The sequence below is a fragment of the Penicillium samsonianum genome (assembly GCF_028829775.1).
Source record: "Penicillium samsonianum strain IBT 33392 chromosome Unknown utg000003l_segment0_segment0, whole genome shotgun sequence".
NCBI lineage: Eukaryota > Fungi > Ascomycota > Eurotiomycetes > Eurotiales > Aspergillaceae > Penicillium > Penicillium samsonianum.
The window spans coordinates 7506502-7528216 of NW_026643261.1; the positions used below are offsets into that span (position 1 = coordinate 7506502).

The window sequence follows — 21715 nt, forward strand, 5'->3', positions numbered from 1 at the left end:
CACGTCTGTTTTTCATATATCACACTTAGTTGTTGTACATCCTTTGGGCTGGTATATACATCATTGTTCATCTGGCGTAAGGCTGGGAATAAAAGTCAAGTTCATCGAGATCTACGTTATGTCCACTTTTAGTAAAAGAATTGTTTAGTCAAAAGCCTAACCTCAGTAGATCAAGGTTGTTCACAGTTTCATTTCCTTCGAGGGGTATATATATACTATATGCTACTGCTTCAAATCAATACCAATGCTAGTCAAATATTTACATCGGCTTCTCTGTCCCTGTGGCACCTTCTCCATCCTAGTCTCATTGGTTCGAATGAAGATCCGCTGGAATTCATCACCACCTTGACCCCAAGTCTGCCATTTCGGACTCGAAGGATGACGTTTGGTGTTCGGATCCAGAGACGTAATGAAGCTTGTCCAGTAACCCTGCATCACAGGCACGATGGGTGCGTTGGTGGTGTAGTACGAAGCTGGAGCTTTGTTGTTACTATTGGTCGGACCCCAGATCGCGCTCACTTCGACGGTGTGCGGTGTGCCCACCTCCCGAGCTCTCGTTGGTGGGGTCCTGAACTGCGTAGTGGTAATTCCAGCTTGGGACGCCTGCCGCTGCGTAGATCGAAGACAAGTCAATTCCGGGACAGATGTAGCGTATTTCGCCGTACGCCGTGCTTGCCGGCCGCCAGTAGGACCCAGCGCCAGGGAATTTCTCCGTCTGGTTTGGAGTAAGATATATACTGTTGATCCTGGCAAGATGGCTCTGTTTGATTGCTGGAAATTGGTTCTGGATGAACGTGTCTGCCTCGTCGACACTGGAGGTGCTCTTGGTAACGAATTTCGTGCCTTCATTGGTGTCGTCGCCAAATATCACTGGTACCTTGATGAATTTGCCTTCGTGGAAGAGGCGGTACGTGTAGTCTGGCACTAGGTCCTCGTCAATTGTGGGACCGTACAGGTATAACGGCTTCCCTTTGGCTCCTGGGTTGGGTCTGTCGACGTTCTTCTGCTGCAGAGCACTGACGTCGAGGTTGCGCAGACATGCCAGGGTATTTTGACTACCGTCACATGCAGTCGCAGTTACCAGCGCGTCGTATGCAAATTGACTTTCGGTGACGTTGAGCATCTGGGCAAAGCTTTGTGACTCTGCAGCTGCTGCAACAAACAGGCCTTCGTCTCTGCCACCGTATGCCGAGAGCATGAGAGTCACTGAGGCACCGCCTGCACTGCTACCACCAATGACAACATGGTTGGGGTCTCCGCCAAACTAGAGACAGTGTCAGAACCAAATGTCAAACAACGAAGCCACGAGAAGAACGAGGAATGATGACTTGACCTACTTTGCTGATATGCTTCTGAACCCACTTCAGTGCCTTGCGTTGGTCTTTCAGACCATTGTTCAAACTGCCTCCTTTTTCAACCTCTTCTCCGGCAAGGAATCCGTAGGGTCCAACCCGATAGTTGAAAGTGACCACCACCATATTGTTTCCGGATGCCTTGATCAACCCAGTGCCGTTATAGTTGGCATTTGAATTGACGGCAAAGCCTCCTCCTTGGATCCAAAAGAAGACAGGCAGTTTCTTTGAATCTTTTGCTGCAGCTGCAGGCGCATATATATCAAGGAACAGACAGTCCTCTGAGGTTCCTGCTGGGACTGCCCGGCCTTCACTTGCCGCTGTGGGGATGCATATACTTCCATGCTGGTAGTGAATGGTCAGTAACCACCTATGGATAACTGAAGACAAGAGAAGCATACCTCAGTTGCTTGCTGTGTTCCCTTGACAGACAAAGGATCCTGCGGGGCAGCAAATCGCAGATCTCCTACCGGAGGAGCAGCAAACCGCATGCCGAGCCACTGTGTGACTCCGGTGGATAGTGTACGACCCTCATATCTAGCATAGCCCAGGTCCACCACTGTAGAAGCCGATGCTAGGGATAGCAAGAAGCAGGTATACAAGAAAATAGCCATGGTGACTGACAGTCTGATTGTGAACCGGTCGATACCATGGTTTATAAAGGGCCCCACGGACATAAAAGAACAGCCGACCCTTCCGACCCTTGTCGAAGTCACGGTGACAACGCACAGCACTCAGCTACTGGGTAATACGAGGACAAAGCCCTTGCGGCACTGTTGCTTCTTTGAGATATGCATATAGACGCTTGCGGGGATGGGTCACATGTACTGCAAGGGACCTCTACGGGGAAGAACAGCGTCCATAAAAAACATAATAGACGGGTGTTTTTAGTGGTCAGCGGATTAGTCGGCCTCAAAAGTAGGTAATAGAAAGTAATAGGAACAAAAATCCATGAATGATTTCGATGCTAGAAGGTATTTTATTATAAAAGCAAAGTAGTCATATACACTCTGTATGGAGTTTTTAAGATAAGAGGTATGAGACATTTGAAAGACAACTGAAACCGTCGAGTCTAGTAAACAAAAGAAAAACAAGTACAGGGGTCCTCGGCCTAGATAGCTTCTTTGTTTACGTCTACAACGTAATGGTTCTTTTACTTCCATATTTGTTTCCCAATAAAAGACCAAAGAAATGATTCTACATCTACCCTAGGTAATAGACCCTATACTAAATAATATCAATCCCATCTATATTAATGTATATTAATAGTTATTAATAGTGTACCTAGGTTATAAGAGCCCCATCAATCCGAGCCCCACCGCAAATTCCCGGTTCCCCGCAAAACCCAAAAGCGTTTTCTTTGTCCGCCTGCGGATCTCTCTGTGTTTTCTTCCCCTCTCTCCCCCTCTCTCTCCCCTCTCTTTTTTTAGCCTCTAGACCATACCTTGACTCTTGGCACACCTGGGCAATGGCTTCGGAAGATGAAGACGACTACATGAACATGGTCATTGAGGAGCCCACTCAAAAGGAGACCTTCACCCAAAAAAAGCGCCGCGAACTACGAGAGGTACCGTATCCTCCACATTCTAACCCAACGCCATACCTGTCTCCGGCTAAATTCCAACTCAATTCTGCCAATTCTAACATTCTTTTCCATATTCAGGCCGAAGCCCGTGGCCGAGTCCCATCCAAAGCCGAACGCGCCGCTCGGGAAGCCGTCCGCCGAGAGGAAGCTTTGGCCACAAGCACCCTCAACCCCACCAACAAAGGATTCCAAATGATGGCAAAGCTTGGGTTCAAACCTGGTGGGGTACTTGGCAAACCTCCTACAGTCAGCGATTCTGACACTACCGACACTCCCGACTCTTTCCTAAAGGCGCGCGCTGAACCGCTGAACCTAACCTTGAAAGAAAACCGCGGCGGAATTGGGTTGGACACGGAAAAAAAGCGCAAGCTCCGTGAGGAAGCAGAAGAAGCAGTAAAAAGAATCAAACATGAGGGGGGAGTTACCGAGACCGCGTTCGTGAAGATCGCGAATTGAGACGCATCGAAGCGCAGGTGCACGCTGCGCAGAAAGTTGCAGAGAGGCTGGATGCGGAATCGGAGAGTGGGGTTACCACGGGCGAAAATAAAGAACAAGGGACGGGGTCTTCAGCCGAGTCCAACAAAGAAGGTGGCGCAGATCCTAGTCAACCACGCGACGGACCCGACGCAGCCGCAACAAAGAAGAAGCCAATCAAGGTCACGTCCCAAATCAACGTCCTGTACCGCGGTCTTATCCGTGAGCGGGAAAGGAACGACAGTGATCGCCAGGCACGCCATGCTCTCCAGTCCTCACTCCCTTCATCATTTTTCCCCAAAGCACGGCTACCAGAATACGATGACCCGACTATGGACCGGGAGGATAAAAAGGCCCTTGGCAGTGAACTGGATCAGAATACCTCCACACTGGAGATAGAGCTGGAAGAAGACGACGAGGAGCTCGATGCGTTCAATGCACTAGAACCAGCTGAGCGGTTACGCAAGCTGGTTCTCTTTCTGCGCGAGACATATCGGTATTGTTTCTGGTGTAAATATGCCTACGAAACTGATATTGAGCTGGAAGGGTGTCCTGGCCTGACTGAGGAGGATCACGATTGATCTATCAGAGCTTGTACCATATGGGAACATTCTTGAAACAGCACTAAGCTGACGATTTGGCATAATACCTAGCACTTAGCCCCCCAACCTCTTATGACTTTGTATCCCTACGGAATGCTACACTTATGTCACGGAGGCAAAAAAAATAATTCACTATTCATTATTAACATGCAGCTTCGGTCCTCCTGGTTAAACCATAATATACACGAGGTCCTTGGTATCATAAAAAAAGGTATACAGACAAGAAGAGAAGAAAAGAAAACATAACTAACAGCCTTAACAGGAACTGTACTTGCTGTGCAAAAGATCGTGCAATATATGCTGAAGATCATTCATGCCAATACACCACGACCATACCAACACTTCAAAACGAGAAAGATATCAAAAAATCAGACGATTCGATCAACCAGCTCCTCGACCGAACGATTCTTGCATTTCTGCAGGGTCTGGTAGCACGACTCGCAGATGCGCAGGCAGCAGAACACACAGCGGTGCCGGATCTCAATGTCAAATTTCTGGCAGGTCATGCACGGCATCGGACACCACGTATTCTGCGCTACGGGCATGGTGCGGTGCTGCTGGTAGCATGTAAGGTGGATCTCGTTCAACTTCGGCGCCACAGGTTCAACCTCCGGTGGAACGAAGGGCGAGGGGGCCAGCTCCTCGCGTGGCAGTTCTGGCACTGCTAGTGGCGGTTCGGCGCTGTCTGGGGTCGGGATGAAGTCTTCCAGTTGGGGGGACTGGGCCTCGTCGGCTGGAGCGGGAACTGGAGTCGGAGCCGGAGCTGGGGCTGGAGGCTGAACTAGTGTCGGGACTTGAGGCGGGGGAGAGTTTGTCACTGGAGTTGGCTGTTGTTGGGGCGCGTGGAAATCGGGCTGTGATTTCTTGCTTCGCATGCCTGTCATCCGAGGGGGAGGAGACTGCGTTGGGACGGGGACGCGTTGAATTGGGCGTCGTTCTGGGACTGCATTTCCGGAGGGGATCGGAGGGAAGTATGGGTTGTTGGATGAGGCCTGCGGTGCTGGAGTGTTCTCTTTCGGGGGAAGTGGGAGTTCCTTGTCCGGCGGAGGAGCCGGCTTTGGTGGTGGAGGGGCAGGGAAGGCTGCTGGTTTAGGCGCGATTGACTCGTCGGACGGCACAGAGTCGGACTTCTTTTGGAAAGAGAATTGCGATTTCGCCGTTGCTGAAGACTTCAGAGCTGCGAGAGAGGGCACGCGAAGGCCGCGAGGGCGCTTCTCTGAGTCGAAGATAGCCATATTCCGAATTCCAGTATATACTATCTCTGGATATACAAAAAAAAAAAAATCAACGTCACCAGTTTCCAATATGGGTATTGAAAGAGAACCAAGCCTCTTAAAGAAGGGAGACAAGTAATTTAAGGAGAGAACAATAGGAAAATTAGAGGAAAATCAAGAAAATCAAAATAATCAAAATTAATTTACAAGTTTTTCTCTGAATCCACTCAATTAGCACCCAATTGTTAGCCGATCCATTATGCATTGCATATATAAGGATCCTCAATGCCTATTAAACCACATTCCCCCTCTAACTGACCGGATCTATTGGTTGACGATCCATAGACCTCCTCTAATCTACCCTGTTTCAGATAGTGGGGATTGGATCTGTGGCAATCTCAAAGCGCTAAGGAAAAATAGATCTATCTAGGATTCGGTAGGACTCCGTAGATTATACTATAAGATGATAAGTGTTTATATTTCCCCTGAACTTATAGTCATTACATTCCTACTGATATCATGTCGATCTCAAATTCCCAATGTCATCATCCCTAATACTCCGTACTATCTTAATGAAATTTACATGTCTAATCTCTTGGCTTTCTATGTTGTAGGCTCTTTGCTAACCTATATTTCAGCAAATAATTCAAATCATTTCATATCATTTCATATTTAGTGATCGGGTTCAGCAACGGGTATATACGACCTGCGTTCTCGTGCAGCCTAAATCAGTTAGTCGGTTTTCCCACAGATATATCCATTGGCATTGGCCTACCTCGACATATCGCTCAATCCATGGCTTGCAGGCAGCCCAAGCTAGCAGTCCACCTGTAGCAAAAATGAAAATAAACACCACCGCCTCGTCTTTCCGTGAATCTCGCTCTAGTATCACAGACCCGTCAGCACATCTGATATAGCATCCAATTCGATTCCCCTTGGCTGGTTCACGGGTCCGACAAATCACTTACGGAAGCAAGTCGTGTACACATCTTCCTCCTTGGCGCCTTTGCATGTCGGTAGCTCGTAGTCGAGACAGAACTTGCGATTGCAATCATTGCAATTCAGGGATCGGTATTTCTGAGCGCGTTTGCTGTATTCATCGGTATGCTCAAGCTCGGAGCTGAGAGAGCCGCGCTCGTAAAAGCGGACGTGGTCGATGCCGGAGGAGCTTTCAGAGTTGGCGGGATTGAGGGGGATGATCGTACTATTGGAGAAACAGGTGCATTTGCAGAAGGAGGTTGGAGCTGTAAGCATTGAGTATTAGTATCACACAAATATCGATGCGAAGATGGTGGCATTTCGATCTCCCACTTGGCGCTTGGGGGCCTCGGAGAAGAGAGGCGAGCACTTACTGGATGCTGCTACGAATGATGTGAGAGACAAAAATGTGCAGAGCAGCAGCAGCAGCTGAATGCTGCGCTGTGAGGACCAGGTAGAAAACATCCTGGGCACGCAGTGGGCGATGCGACAAGTCCTGGTTTGGCCGGGTTTAATGACGATGGATGCGGGTCACATGACTGTGTACGCAATGCAACAAAGACCAACCCTGGAGCAGCGAAAGATGTCTTGAGGATTTTATGATTTTTATATTTATGTTTGATCAAAGGCAGCTGACTTAAATTACATGGTATCTGTGTTGTTGAAAGGCTACTAGCAGCCTCGTTATGTATAAGCACCACATCAGAGTCTAGATACACATCATTCAACTCCCCAGCAAACTGGGACTCGAATTTATGACTTTCCCTTGATTCCCTTCTTCCGGTTGTCTCTCTGTCTCTGTTCCTTGGCAGCATCACGTCGCCTCTTCTTCCAGGCGCGATTGTTGTCACCGCGATTCTCCCAGAACCACTTTGCGAATTCGGTTTCTTCCATGCTTGCACCGGCTTCCGCACGAGCTTTTGTGACAGGGCTATCAATCGAAACATCCTCATCATCCGAGTCCTCACTCTCGTTCCACGTCATGTGCCGGGTGGCCGCAGTAGTGTCGGGAGTGGGAGCTGCACTGCGCTGACCTCGGTTTTGTAGGTCGTTCTTCGTGAAGGGTGTGAAAGGTGTCTGCGGCTCAGCCATTTGAGGCTCGTCCTCGGATTCAATGTCATTACCAAAGAAGCTGAATCCAGCCTCGGCTTCGGGAGCTGGCTGGTTATCGGATGCTGTCGGCGGGGCCCGCTTGAAAAGTGCTTCAAGAGGGTGGACTTCCTTGGCAGATGGATCTTGTTCCACCTCTTGCGCAGCCTCCGTGGGTATCTCATCCGAGTCCGACTGGCTCGGTGTATCAGCATCACCGTCGTTAGCCTCTGTAGACTTGGTGGTCTCTTCTTGGGATTGCGGCTTGGCATCCTCCTCGCCAGAAGATGCAGATGAATCTTCAGGGTTCTCATCCGGTTTGCTCTCATCCACCTCGCTCTCCGAGTCACTGTCCTCGTCTGAAGATGAGCCACTCGATGAGGTATAATCTTCAGACTCAGAAGATTCCTCTGGAGTCTTTTCTTTGCGTGAACCCTTTTTCGTGTCTTTGGCGGCCGTTTTGGCAGCTCGGCGCTTCTCCTTGGCCCCTGGAATCTTACCAGGCCGGTAATTATCCTTGGAGATCTTCTCACTGGCGGGTTCTCTCAGATTCCCGGTGGAATCCACCCAGCCTTTTCCATCTTCAAATGTAGCCGTAGGCGCTGCGCTTTCCTCCGCGGTGCGCAGGAAGCTTGGCTGGGTCACCGTTTTCTCAAACTCATGGATGACATTATCCTTGGACTTCTTCTTCTTCTTTGCTTTCTTATCATCGGAAGCTGCGTCGGATACTCGGTTTGGTGGGATCGTTGCTCGGAACAGACATTCGGATTTGTCGGTGTACTTGGACTTGGGTTGCAATTTCTCCTCCTTGCTCTTCTTCTCTTTCTTCTCCGACTTTCGTCTTTCCTGCTTGGAATCACTGGACTCGGTCCAGCCTCGTTTCACTTTGCGGTCTGCGGGAAGCTCAAAGCCTTCCACTACACCGTCCTCGGGCGCTTGCTTCTTGGACTTCTTGGACTTTTTCTTGGCGCTAGAGGGGGCTTCAGGCACCACATCCTCTTCCTCCCGGTGTCTCTTTTGAGGGCGGGCTGCCTCGACTTTGAACTTCTTGCCCTTGAGGATCGAGCCGTTCAACTTCTTCTTGATCTTCTCCGCTTCCATGTTTGGCAGAGTCACGTATCCGTAGTTATTCTCTGGGAAGGTGGAAATCTCGTGGAAAGATATTTCTGTGGCCAAGTTGCGAATAGATGCTGGCAGCACAGACGGAAGGATATCCTGGGTGAAAGGCGTGATATGCAGTCTGGTCGTTTCAGTCATTGCCAGAGGATTCTTGGTAGGCGTGTGAGTGAGTAGGGCTATCACTAATAATGCATGACCTATGGAGGATGTCAAGGTTTCAAAGTAAAATTGGGGAAGATTCCAACGATTCAACACCGCTCTTTGATCTTTTTTTTTTGGCAAAAATAACGTAGAGGATTGATTTTATGCCACCGCCTTTCTAAGGGGGGTGGCTATTGGCTGAGATCGTTACGAGGTTGGCGATCGATGTTGGCCTTAAATGTTGGCCTGGATTGGCCTGAATTGGCCTTGTTGCCTGTGTCTTCCTAAAGTCCCCTCAATAAGTACATGTACATGTGATGTGGTTAATGACTTCACCTCCAATCCCGAGGTCCATGTCAATCCATGCCAGTCCATGCCACAGTTAATTAGGTAATACTTTGAGATCTGCAAAGTGCAGGTAAAAGTAATGCATCTTAGGGCCTATGATGTATACATCCTATTAAAAGTAGAAGTGGAGTGTAATCTGCCCATGACTTGACGATGACGATGGATCAACTGATGATCCTGGGTTGAGAATTAGTAAAAATCTTGCTATTTAACCTGTTTATCCTACATATGCTGTATAAAAATGTGTATATATACATGTTAAGGTTGTTTTGTTAAGAACTATGTAAGAATATATAGTAATTCACATAGTCTAGGCCTTTTTATGAAATAAACAGGTATACTTGCCCAAAGAGAAAAAGAAAAGTTACAAAAATAACAAAAATAACATCCGCCACATCCGATATTTCTTTCTATCTTTCCATATTTTAATCTTTGAGTCTGTAAACATTCTTGAAATTGGGCTTGGGGGATGTGTAGAAATTCCTCACCGATCTCACTTCCCCAGTTACTCCGGACAGATCATAACCCCCCCCGCTCTGAAAGTTACTCCTCTTACCTCCACTCTCTCTTAGCCTCCTTAACTTTCTTAACCTCTCCCATCTCCTTCACCATTTCTACTGCCCACCACCCCCAAATACACCCCCCCCCCCCTTGGGGGCCCTTTCCGCCATATCCGGGAGTTAAAACCGTGACTGTCGGAACTGTCGATTAACCCGACAATCTCGCCATCCTTCCCCTCACCACATCCACCTGGGATCTAAAATGGGAAACTCCCAAACTAAGGAGTCACGCTCCACAACCCCGTCAAGTCGTCGAAGTCAATTATCTCCGGGCGCTTCCGATGCCTCAAGTCGACCGTATCAAGGTTCTCGGTCAGCAAGAGGCAGTAGGCCTGACCTTTCGATTCTTGGAATCGGCAGCAGTCATGATCGAGAGGTGGCCACATTAGAACATCGGCGGGAGACAAAACAAGAGCGCGAGGCCCGTCGCTTGGATAAGGAACGAGTGGCTCGTCTCAAAGAGAGGGAGCGCAGTATGAAGGAGGAGCATGTCGATGGAGGCTATCTCGTAACGCAGGGCGTGTATGTGGGGACAGAAGACTACAATAAGGTAGTGGTGCGCCAACTGATGGTAGGTTTACCTGGAATCCCCCTCGATGCAAATTAGCCAAGGCTGACCGGCTAGATTGAACGCCGACTGGCTCCCTTCTGGAGAGGTCTTAATGACTTCTCGGAGTCGTGGGCTGAGCATCAGATTATGGCGGCTGCACGAGGCATGCCCATTCCCCAGCCCGATGAGATCCCGCCCGAGTTAGAGTACAAATTATCCAAGATCACAGACAAAGCCTCTGCCGATCCGACAAATATTCAGCATTTGACAGTGCCGATCACGTCCAGATCGCAATCTTATAATTCAGATGCTTCGCAGCCCTCCAATCCCCCTCAATCATTACCCTCCGCATCTCCGATCGCATCCGGGACATCCACCTCCCCTCTTTTCCGAACAAGAGCGAAGACCTTGGCTGCTTTAACCACCTCCAAGCATAGCTCACAAACAGATCTGACTCCCCGGGAACTGCAGCTTCCCAAGGACCCATTTGTCAACGGACAGCCGATCGAAGTCAATTTGTACAAAGACGCAAGCGAATGCCCTATCTGTTTCCTCTACTATCCGCCGTACTTAAACCGTACCCGATGCTGCGATCAACCCATTTGCTCCGAGTGCTTCGTGCAGATTAAGCGCCCGGACCCGCACCCCCCAGAGCATGGAGAGCCTGACGCAAATGCTCCTTCAGCCGAGGGAGAGCAAGCTGAGTCGACTGAGTCACAATTGGTCTCGGAACCCTCGGCATGCCCCTTCTGTGTCCAACCGGAATTCGGAGTCACCTATTCATCGCCCTCGTTCCGTCGGGGCCTGACTTATGCTGCAGACCCCAGCGCCCGACTCTCACCTAACTTCACTTCCCCCGTATCCTCCACCTCCTCCTTATCATCTGCCACTGCAGCTGTGTCAGGTCGCCGCCGTGCAACCTCACTATCCGCCACTGACCCCACAGTGGTGACAACGGATAGGATTCGACCGGACTGGGCCACCAAATTATCAAATGCACGAGCCCACGCGGCACGTCGATCTGCAGCAGCCACTGCCCTTCACACGGCGGCGTACTTGATCAACCCCAGTGCATCTGGGAGTGACTCGCGTGGGTTTGGCATCGGACGGCGCGGAATGCGAAGAGCCACCGGTGGAGAAGGGTATAGCGGCCGGACCGCTTCACCCGCCCTCAATGCATTGGCTTTTTTGACGGAGCGTACGGGTTCTGATCGGACACCTCGAGCAACTGGACAAGACACTGATTCTGCTTCTGCCGAAGAAGGGGCGGGTAACCCGGCTGCTGCTCGATCGAGCTCGAGGCGCAATCGAATTGACGATCTTGAGGAAATGATGATGATGGAAGCTATCCGACTGAGCTTGGCCAGCGAAGACGAGCGCCTCAAAAGGGAGGAGAAAGAGGCAAGAAAAGAGGCCAAAAAGAGGGAGAAGGAGAAGGAGAAAGAGGCTAAGAAGGCGGATAAGGTGGCTCGCAAGACTGGCTTGTACAGCAATAATGCTAGCGCCTCCGCTTTGGATGTCCTTGGCGAGTCCATTTTAGGTAAGGAGACTAGTAGCTCATCCTCTGTCATAGGCGAGGATGTCATTGGTGAAGAAATCGCTGCTGGTAGCAAAGGCAAGGGAGTTGACCGTGCATTGCCGTCGACCGCCGAAGAAACAGCTCCCCCTACGCTGCTTGATCCAGCATTACCAGCAAGCCAATTGGCGGATCACTCCGAGCCGTCACGACAATCTCACCTGCGACAGGTCTCCAGCGCTTCTTCATCGTTCTCCTCTGTCATGGAAACCACCCCGGAGGATGGCGCAGGAGGCCCTACTGCTGGAGAGGGCAACACCAACTCTCTTGAGCCAATGTTCAATTTCCGCAGTCTAGCTGCCGTGATTGGAGACGAGGAGAAAGTGGATGACTCTGCGGAACACGTTGAGGATACCTCCAACAAGCAACAGACAGAGGGCTCTTCCTCAAGTGCCGCTCCGTCGGTCCACCAGCCTTTCACGGAGATGAACACTGAATCGGCTCCTATCGTCGAGTCTCGTGTGGAGTCTAGTGATCACTCCGGGACTCACCCCAAGGAACTTGAGGCTCGCTCTGTCGAGATCACCAGTTCCCCCCCGCATCCAGAGGCTACTTCGTGAATTGATTTTGATTTTGCTTTTTTTTTTTTTTTTTGTTTCTTTTTTTTCGTTTAGCTTTCCTTATTTGGTATCTAGATACAATCCGGACCGCATGGCATGTGTGGATTAGCCGGCGTAGGGGATTGGTCACTGGTGAAGGCATCTCTGCTTTATCTTTTTTATATGCTCATTGTTTTTTTTTCTTTTCCTTTTCTGTCACATTGGGCCTTCCATATCATCATTTCTTTCTGGACAAGGATAGAAGTTCTTTGTGTTTAGCATTCAGATCGGTCAATAGTGAGATTTATGATTTCTTCAATATATCCATGTACAACATAAGGAATATGTCCACGGGTAAGTATACACAACTATGACAACTTTGTACATACATAGTAAGTATAGCCTTGAATAGTCGGCCCCTTATGCCTCTGTCCTTGACGAAGTATTTTAGTAATCTGATCCATTTAGCTTAAGATAATATAAGGGACGTTGTATTCAATTCTTCTACAATATACTTTAAAACACCTTTTCCGTATGAAGTTACAATGTACATATGTGGCTGATCTGCGGGTCCAACTCAAGTGATTCTGTGGTATGTGATTGGTTAAGAAGAGGTTAAGGAAAAGCCGAGTGGGGAACCTTGGAAGACTCCAGTGTTTATTTCAGGGTATCTTATATCGAATATGATATTATGTATTATATTTGTATTATATATATTATATTATGGTATATTATTAATTATATATGTATATTGTTAACTTAATAGCTAATTTTTATGAAACAATATCCAATCCATGGATATCCTAGACCATTACGGGATCCAAATAAAATATGGTTCGCCACCCAAAGCCTTTTTATCATGTGGGAAGAAGATATTGAACTACAAATATATACAAGATTCTCAAAAACTAAGTTATGTAGATTTATTTCTATTTATATGGCTACATATGTATTGATAAAGGATCAAGAATCTCGAATTGCTTTAGGTAGGGGTCAGGGTCAGATTTTGTCCGTTCTCGGCTGTGGAAAATAAAGTCTTTTTCCAAGGTTCTCCCCTCCGACTTTTCAACCTCGCCCCATGTTCCACCTTGATTCTCAGTTTATATTCTCCGAAAAACATAGAGAGATTGACAGTCTTGCGATAAAAGAAAAAGAAAGAAAGCGAACCTCCCGCTCCACATATAAGGTACGGGTACAGTGGATAACAAGATCAACTCAACACTACCGGGGTGGATTGCCGTAAGATCTTAGCTGCTTCTGAAGAACTATGGCATTAACACCACAGGCAAGATCACATCCGTCGCCCGACAGCTTTCCCACGGCGCAGCTTTTCCTCCTAGGTATGCCATGTCCCGGTTTTGTACTTCACAATGGCTGGCTAACAAAACAAAACAGCAATATGCCGGGTTGCAGAGCCTATCGCCTTGACTTCTATATTCCCCTACTCGTGGGTGATGGTCAAGGATTTCCATATGGATAATGGCAACAATGCCTCTTTCTATGCCGGTATTCTGATTTCGGCATTCTCGCTCGCAGAGGCTCTGACCGGTATGTTCTGGGGTGCTCTTTCGGACCGCGTGGGCCGGAAGCCTGTCCTTATATCTGGCTGCGTCGGCACTATGGCCTCTTTGATCCTGGTGGGGATGGCTCCGAACTTCTGGGTCGCGCTCGCCGGTCGAGCTCTTGGGGGAGCCTTGAATGGGAACATTGGAGTAATTCAGACAATGGTTGGTGAGCTTGTCAAGCGACCTGAACATGAACGTAAGTCTATCGCCATTCTGTCATACTAGCGGAGTTGAGGATTAATCTTGTATCCAGCTCGAGCATATGCGATCATGCCTTTTGTTTGGTCAATTGGAACGATTATCGGTCCAGGTATGTATAGTCTTCGCATAATGGAATTCTACTCCAAATGCTAATTCCATTCAGCCATTGGAGGCTTGCTAGCAAAGCCCACTGAGGGGTTTCCTACCCTGTTCCCAGTAGATGGCCTCTTTGGACAATTCCCTTACCTTTTGCCCAACCTCGTTTGCTGTGTCTTGCTTCTCTTTAGCATTATCGGTAGCTGGATGTTCCTGCAAGAGACTCATCCAGACATGCAGCCTGGCGAGGCCCATAGGCATCTCGACCAAGCAGCTGAGCAGCCGCTCCTGGTTACATCTGGTGCAACTGCCAATGCTGGCGTGGACCTGCGGGCGGAGTCTTACGGGACTTTTAATCGGGTTCACCTGCATAATGATGAGAGTTGGAATGTGCAAGCCGATGGCTCCTCGCCCACGTGGAAGAAGTTACCAAAGCCCAAAGCTTTCACCTGGCGAGTTACCATGCTTGTAGTTGCGTTGGCTATCTTTACTTATCACTCGATGACATATGACCATCTCTTGCCCATTTTCTTACAGGATAAGGACCCCCGAGGATCGTCACATTCACACCGCTCGCCCTTTGACATCCCAGGCGGAGTCGGTCTTTCAACTCGAACTGTGGGTGTGATCATGTCCACCGATGGCATCATCGCCCTCGTGATCCAAAGCATCATTTTCCCCGTGCTGGCACATTACTTGGGAATCTGGCGGCTCTTTGTCGTCGTTACGGTGCTCCATCCAATCGCATACTTCATGGTTCCCTTCCTGGTCTTCTTGCCACGCCAACTTATCTATGTCGGTATTTATGCTTGTTTGACCGTTCGCAATATCCTGTCCATTATCGACTATCCTATCCTCTTGATTCTCATCAAGCAAGCTAGTCCCTCAGACTCCGCCATGGGCAAAATAAATGGCCTCGCTGCTTCCGCTGGGGCTGCATCTCGAACTCTCGCTCCTCCGATCGCTGGCTTGCTTTACAGCTCTGGGGCTGAGATTGGCTGCACTGCTCTTGCCTGGTGGGGGAGTAGTCTCGTTGCATTAGTCGGCGCTTTACAGCTGTGGTTTATCCAGCGCGATAAACGTTCATCAGCAACCGTGGAGCCAGCGGCTGTTTGTCATTATGTTGCTCTTCCAGAGCAGCCACACGATGGCATCGTTCATATCATTGTCAATGGAGATGATGCGCGCACCGAAGCGGTAATGGTGTCGGACTAGGGAAAAAAGTCGAATATGTTTGTCTTTTTCGCTAGAGTTCTAAACTTATAGAATCATTAATTTCATAATATGATCAACAAAGGCATTTATTACGTATTGTCCTCTCTCATAAAATGTTACATGTCATCCAACTAGTAACAATCCTTTCTACCGATTCTATATTCTGCTAATCAGTATCCTTCTAGCTATAACACCAATAAACAATACTACGTAAAAAGAAATACATGTAAAAAGACATAAAAGGACACCTAGAAAGAATATAAAGGCACCTGAAAAGACATGAAAAGACATATGAAAAGACGTCTAAAAATACATACAGAAAGACATCTAAAGGAGACATCAGAGTAATATCCTGATTATAATTTCCCTAACATCATGAGCCAAATGTACATATGTATCAGATAACTGAACTTACGTTGTCAAAGACAAGAGGTTAATGTGTTGTATCGCCCGAGACTCCGATTAGATAGTGTGGATGCACCTTTCCCAATTAGGCCTAGTTTTGTTTACCCAGCAACGTCAACACGGCAACTATTTTTTGTATACACAAACTCTAGTTACCTTTACTCTACGTTCTTCTTGTCCAAACTGGTTCTGAAAACAGACCAGAGACGACTTCTTACGAACCCTTTCCCCTCTCTTTCTCCGGGGCTTCTCTTGCTTTCATAATGTCAAATCCACTCTCGCCCCTCTCATCCTCCTACCAGAACGCGCGCACACAATCTCAGATGGCGAATTCTTCGCCCTTCCTTCACAAGACCCTTGACCAGCCCTTGGAACATGTTGTTCCCTCAAGCCCATTGAAGAGAGGATGGACAAGCCACGCCGCCCCGAGTCCGAATGCCTATGATGAAAACGAAACCTACTACCCTAACGAACCCGAGAACGAGAATGAACACGCGAATGATGATTTCAATGATGCCGAATCATATCAACACGGTGCCAGCTCACCATTTCAGTTCGATGGACGCGAAGACACCGTAGATTTCCAGAAGCTGCGCGAAATGCGACAGACCTCGTCCCAATCACACCCACAACTTGAACCGCTAGAGGAGGAGAGCCCCGTAAGCTCTCCATTCCGTCCACATGCGACAAAGGATACAGTTGATTTTAGAGAGTTGCGCGAGGTGGAGCCCATGTCTCCTGGCTTGGACAGGCGGCTGGCTCTAGGGGAGCCAATGAGCTCTCCCTTCCGTCCTAATGCCAGTGAAGATACAGTGGATTTCCAAAATATGCACGAAGAGCAGCAGTCGTCTCCTCTGCCATACCCACAGCTTGAGCCATTGGAGGAGGAGAGCGCCCGAAGTTCCCCGTTCCGACCTCATGTCCGAGAAGAGACAGTGGGGTTTGAAAAACTGCGCGAGGTCCAGCCTATGTCTCCTGGGTTGGGAAGGCGGCTAGCTCTAGAGGATCCGGAGAGCTCCCCATTCCGTCCTGATGCGCGGGAAGAGACGGTTGACTTTGATCGCTTGCGTGAAATGCAGAATGACTCGCCAATTCCTAAAGCGCGGCCATTGCCCGATCCCGCTAGTTCGCCTTTCCGCCATGAGGCAAGAAACGTGACATCCGATCCATCAGAACTACATGAGATGCAGCAAGACCCACCAATAGTGTCTAAGTATTCTTTGCCTGCTGTGACACCGAACTCGCCCATCCGCCCTGGAGCACCAGAGACCGCTGATTCACCGAAGCTGCGTGGGTTGAAGCCAGACTCACCGGCGGCATCTAAGCGTTCATCCTTTGCTGCGGAATCGAGCTTGCCCGTCCGCGACGAAGCACCAAAGACAGTTGATTCTCCCAGGGTAGATGCGCATGCGGAGTCACCGGTAGCATCCAACTCCTCTTCCCCTATCCCAGTACCTACTTCGTCCTTCCGGCCAAGCCCCAAAGAAAACACCCTTGATCTTCATAAGTCGCGCCGCATTTCTCGTGCATCCCTTGGGCCGAGTGACCAGCGCTCAATTGCAGCAACTCCCCGTAAAAGATCTTACGACCAAACACCCCAGGATCTAGAGGACGATTTACAGATGAACGAGCGCCATAAGAAGGGTATGGTGAGCCGACCAGATGCACCAACAATTCACATCGATGTCGAAGAGGACCCCAGTGTACTCCATGACCAGAGCGTCATTTCCGCTGCGAGTGCCGTGCACGACCGATCAGCAATTGGCAATAGCATGATAGAGGACAGACACAACGAAGGAATGAGCACAGTACTGCATGAAGATGGCGACAAAGAGAATATTTCATACGAGAATTCGATGGTCGACGACTCAATGGATGACACTTGCTTGAGCACATTTTCCGCCATGCCTGATATGACTACATTTGCGAAGCTCCGCGCCCAGTCGCCGATGAAGTCAATGCGAGGCAGTGTTGCCCCCAGTCCAGCTCCCGCTGTGAACGGGCATCGACACAGTGTTGATCCGAATACCCCGGGCACAGGGGGCAGGGCATACAGAGCTAGTGCCTATCTAGATGGAAATTCGCCTATGGGATCGCCTACACCGAGACCCAGAGGCCCTCGGGACATGGCTCATCCAGTTGACTCTGCCAATCTGCTTGATTTCACTGATCAAATGAACTTCTTCCCTCGTCAGTCCATGCAAAGTGCCCGTTTCTCCCCCTCACGGCGTTCGCCTATGCGATCGGCCCGGCAATCCATTCGATCTCCCGGGAAGATGTCATCACTGTTGGACTTTGATATTCCGGCTGCGCCTCCCCTCGATCCATTCCCACGGTCACCCCCCGTGAATTGGAGTCACTGAAGTCCGGCTTCTTGTCTGACATATCTTCGCTCAAAGCCACTCTCAGCGGCAAAGAGGCTGAGGTTGCAAGCTTAAAGCAAGCAGTGGCGGACGCGGAGAGACGTGTCGGCGAAGCTCTGGAAGAAGTACGCAACGAAGCCGCCGGCAAAGAGGTGCTGGAGATGGAACAGGCCGAGTGGGAACGTCGAGTCAATGAGATGGAAACTGTTCTCCGGTCCGCCCGCTCCGAATTAGTGGAGGGAGAGCGTGAGCGTGACCGCCTGTCTCGAAAGGCCGAAGAGGCCGAAAAAAGCAAGGAGAATTTAGAAGGCAAAGTTGTCGAGCTCGAAAGCCAGCTTTCCGCTGCGCGCGCTGCGGCTGCGTCTAGCACTAGTAAAGCTAGCTCATCTCATCAGTCTTCCCACTCGGCTGAAGACACTGCTCGAGAAGTTCAGGATGCCGTTGAAAAGGTCGCTCGCGAGCTTCATGTGCTCTATAAGGGCAAGCATGAGACTAAGGTTGCGGCCTTGAAAAAGAGCTACGAGTCTCGGTGGGAGAAGCGTTTGCGTGAGGCGGAGAAGAAGCTCACTGCTGCACGCGAGGAAAACGAACATCTCCGTGTCGAACGTGACACTGCGCAATCTGATTCAATGGCCGCGGCTAACACCAGTCTCTTCGCTCGCGAGAATGACGAGCACGAGGCCGAAAAGCGTGTCATGGAAGCCCAGATCAAGGGTCTGCAGCGAGAAATGGTTGCTCTGAAGGACGATACCGAGCGAATTCGTGCAAACCTGGAGACTGAACGCGCCGAGAAGGGCGAGCTTGTTGCTGCTGTTGACGAATGGCTAGCCATGCAGCAGGCGCCCGCCCCATCTCAGCCTCGAGACCGCGAGCCCTCTGTGGCATCTTCTGTGCACAATGACCACATTGACGAGCCAGCTCAGCCCTCTCGTGAAGTCACCCCCGATGACTTCCGTCGCAGTGTCAGTCGTTCTGTGTCTGGAAGCATCCGTCCCCCTGCCACTACGGAAAAGAGAATCCCTAGATTCGGTGCTCCTGGCGGTCATTCTCGTGGTAATAGCGGTGGCAGATCTGGCATTGCAATGCCTACTCCCGGTCGTGGCGGGATCATGAGTTCAATTGAGAGGATGGGCCGTGGTGGCGTTTAGATGTTTTATTGATTTGACTTGGATTCTCCTTTCCGGTTTTTGTTTTGTTTCTTTGTCCTCATGGGTCATTTCCATCTTGATTCCCCGGCAGCAGATGTGATTTGCGGTTTACCTAAATTTGGTTTATGATGTTTATGTCTACTTCTATCTCTCGGCGTCTGTTAATATTGGTCCACGCAGGGGGAGGTTTATTGGAATTGGATCACTCAACAGTGATATGAAATGATGTAACGATTCGAGACGGTCCATTGTATGATTTTCAAGATTATCCTAGCCAGTGATTAAGCGGCTGTAGTCTTGTTGTGTTGTTAGGGAGCATCAGAAGGATCTTGGATTCAGCAGTCTCTTTACAAGTCCCCTATGCTTATTCTGACGCCGAGAGTACCTTGGTTATTTTTCCAAGCCCTGTTCCCTATTCTCGGGTATATATATGCACACAAGGAATCAGCATCGAAATATAGCCAGCTCAGCTCGTGCATGAACAGCTAAAACACCGAAAGACGAAAGATAATGGGGCCATCGGCTAGCTATTTATAGGCTATGAAGCCGAACCGACGAGCACGGAGAGCAAACATGAAGGTCCAATAACCTCCTAGTTATATTAACCATATTAGTTATACCTAGGTAACAACTAACATGTAACCCCCCTTTCCAGCAGCGACTTTCAGCGTAGGGCTCCATCGCTTCCATGCCGACGTTTCCTCGGCTATCGCCAGCGCAGAGCGTTTTTTTGGCATGACTAGTGGACAAATATCTTGCAGTGGCTCACCCGTCCTTGTAACACCTAGCCTATCCATTTATGGTATGACCTTACTGACCAGTCGCGGATATCTTTGCCGCCATCACAGCGTGGTGGATCACTTTTACCCTCGTCATGACGCTCATCATGTTTCTTGGCTTTGGACCGGGGTTATTGCAGGTCTCTGCTGTGCCACTTTCTTTGCGAGGCTACTATTGCATTTCAAGTCAAGGAAATGGCGAATTATTCCCCTACTATGTACCAAGCTGATCGTTTCGATATATAAGTAATTTTGGAATACTCCGTACCGGAATATACAATATATAACCGTGGAATCCTTTCCACCGTACCAGAAAAACAAAAGAAAAAAAAAAGAAAAAAAGATTTTCCCTGGAAATGGCGATTTCTCGCGGGGTGACCGAATTACGGCTTTGACCCGAGTCCCTCTAGGTCACGCGCAAGATGTATATATATGTTATCTCTCATATCCTGAGTCCATCATAGCCAATGATTCATGCTCATTGAAGTTTCCTATTTCCCCCGCATTTGGAGGGGCACGCCATGACCCATAGGATGAAAGAGGATCAAAGCTGACAATACGCTCTGTGGCTGAGACTCGGCTTTCCCCCGGACTAGAAAAACGTGGGGTGAAAACATGCCGGACTGCCGTCTTGGTTTTTCCTCTGTTGGTTACTGGTGTATCGATTGCTTGGCAATTTGGCTGGACTCGATATATTGACCTCGATCTTTTCTTTGAGTTATTGAGTTATTTAACCTGTCAATCATTGTTGACGGTGACATGTCCGAAGGGTACATGCGTGCTCCGCAATCCTGCAGCCATGATTCAATTGAGTTGCATTTTGCGCAAGTTTCGTGTGCAAATGAAATATAAGAGCTTTCATCTCGCTTTTCCGGAACTGAATCGTAGACATGGCGCCGAGTCTAGATGCAAGCCATGTAGTCCGTACGCCTGCTTTAAGCGCTGGATCAACTTTGAGGACTAGATCTGTTATCGCAATCTAAGAGGGTTGGAAGCAGATATTTTTAAAAAATCAAGTATATAACCTTGTCACCTTCCAAGGTGGGAACCGAACGGTTGGGGTTCGGATGGCAAAGTCGGCAATGTACGGAGCATAAGCTTTTGACTTTCCCTTGATTTTCGGATCCAAAGGATTCAAAAGAGGAACTAGGTATCTACCCCAGGATCTGATTCATTTTTTGTCTGGGGGACGGAATATGCCGGGCAGAATAGAATTTCCATCCGGTCCGGAGTAAAAGAAAAAAAAGGGAAAAAAAAGGAAAAAAAGAAAAACCATTGACCTTTGCCATGTTCGTGATTGGCGTCCCACTGGATCCGCTCTGAACCTCGTGAGAGACAGAATTCTCCATTTCATTAATTTCTTGAACTTTAGTCTTGAATTCCAGAGACTTTTAGAGTATGGTGTCATTGTGTGCATTTGAACATTTTGAAGCAGAAAAAGTAAAGAAGGTAGTACTGCATAACTAACTGCATAGTACCTACATAGGACTTTGTATGTTGTACATAACTACTTTGAGAACGTTACATGCATTGTTCCGGAAATCGGCACTTTAGGTCCACGTGAGGGTTAACTCGGCAGGCCGTGTGAAACACGCGGGATATACTCCGTACATAAATTCATTTTGGCCCGTTCAGGGGTACTCCACGATTCCGGGTTCATTGTCATTATTCCGAGGCTCGGATGTGATGGTACAATATAAGATGTAGAGTCAAATTTGAGTATATTTTGTGTACAATTAATTATACAAGAATAGTCGGCCGTGTCAAGTCTTTTTTGGTGGTCGTTTTTGATCTTTTCAGATTCGTCTCAGTCTTT

The 21715-nt window shown here is 48.9% G+C and overlaps 8 protein-coding genes across 8 annotated transcripts; 4 read left to right on the top strand and 4 right to left on the bottom strand.

Moving 5' to 3' along the window:
* Positions 1 to 222: 222 nt before the first annotated feature.
* N7471_006555 (uncharacterized protein) lies at positions 223 to 1966 on the bottom strand (the record flags this gene model as incomplete). Its single annotated transcript, XM_057279274.1, has 4 exons — positions 223 to 473; positions 520 to 1264; positions 1338 to 1697; positions 1754 to 1966. 4 exons carry the CDS (start codon positions 1964 to 1966, stop codon positions 223 to 225), a joined length of 1569 nt encoding a protein of 522 aa, XP_057138884.1.
* Positions 1967 to 2820: 854 nt separating this feature from the next.
* Positions 2821 to 3992, top strand: N7471_006556 (putative G-patch domain protein; the record flags this gene model as incomplete). Its single annotated transcript, XM_057279275.1, has 2 exons — positions 2821 to 3371; positions 3395 to 3992. The coding sequence occupies 2 exons, from the start codon at positions 2821 to 2823 to the stop codon at positions 3990 to 3992; spliced, it is 1149 nt and encodes a 382-aa protein (XP_057138885.1).
* Positions 3993 to 4381: 389 nt separating this feature from the next.
* On the bottom strand, positions 4382 to 5248 carry N7471_006557 (uncharacterized protein; the record flags this gene model as incomplete). Its single annotated transcript, XM_057279276.1, has 1 exon — positions 4382 to 5248. The coding sequence occupies one exon, from the start codon at positions 5246 to 5248 to the stop codon at positions 4382 to 4384; it is 867 nt and encodes a 288-aa protein (XP_057138886.1).
* A 651-nt stretch (positions 5249 to 5899) lies between these two features.
* N7471_006558 (uncharacterized protein) lies at positions 5900 to 6670 on the bottom strand (the record flags this gene model as incomplete). Its single annotated transcript, XM_057279277.1, has 4 exons — positions 5900 to 5950; positions 6003 to 6109; positions 6196 to 6471; positions 6580 to 6670. 4 exons carry the CDS (start codon positions 6668 to 6670, stop codon positions 5900 to 5902), a joined length of 525 nt encoding a protein of 174 aa, XP_057138887.1.
* Positions 6671 to 6958: 288 nt separating this feature from the next.
* Positions 6959 to 8551, bottom strand: N7471_006559 (uncharacterized protein; the record flags this gene model as incomplete). The annotated part of the gene is made up of 1 exon (XM_057279278.1): positions 6959 to 8551. One exon carries the CDS (start codon positions 8549 to 8551, stop codon positions 6959 to 6961), a length of 1593 nt encoding a protein of 530 aa, XP_057138888.1.
* Positions 8552 to 9664: 1113 nt separating this feature from the next.
* On the top strand, positions 9665 to 12148 carry sip5 (Sip5p; the record flags this gene model as incomplete). Its single annotated transcript, XM_057279279.1, has 2 exons — positions 9665 to 10033; positions 10088 to 12148. 2 exons carry the CDS (start codon positions 9665 to 9667, stop codon positions 12146 to 12148), a joined length of 2430 nt encoding a protein of 809 aa, XP_057138889.1.
* A 1246-nt stretch (positions 12149 to 13394) lies between these two features.
* Positions 13395 to 15204, top strand: N7471_006561 (MFS transporter; the record flags this gene model as incomplete). Its single annotated transcript, XM_057279280.1, has 4 exons — positions 13395 to 13467; positions 13523 to 13888; positions 13946 to 14002; positions 14057 to 15204. 4 exons carry the CDS (start codon positions 13395 to 13397, stop codon positions 15202 to 15204), a joined length of 1644 nt encoding a protein of 547 aa, XP_057138890.1.
* Positions 15205 to 15872: 668 nt separating this feature from the next.
* N7471_006562 (uncharacterized protein) lies at positions 15873 to 19120 on the top strand (the record flags this gene model as incomplete). Its single annotated transcript, XM_057279281.1, has 2 exons — positions 15873 to 17954; positions 17975 to 19120. 2 exons carry the CDS (start codon positions 15873 to 15875, stop codon positions 19118 to 19120), a joined length of 3228 nt encoding a protein of 1075 aa, XP_057138891.1.
* Positions 19121 to 21715: the final 2595 nt, after the last annotated feature.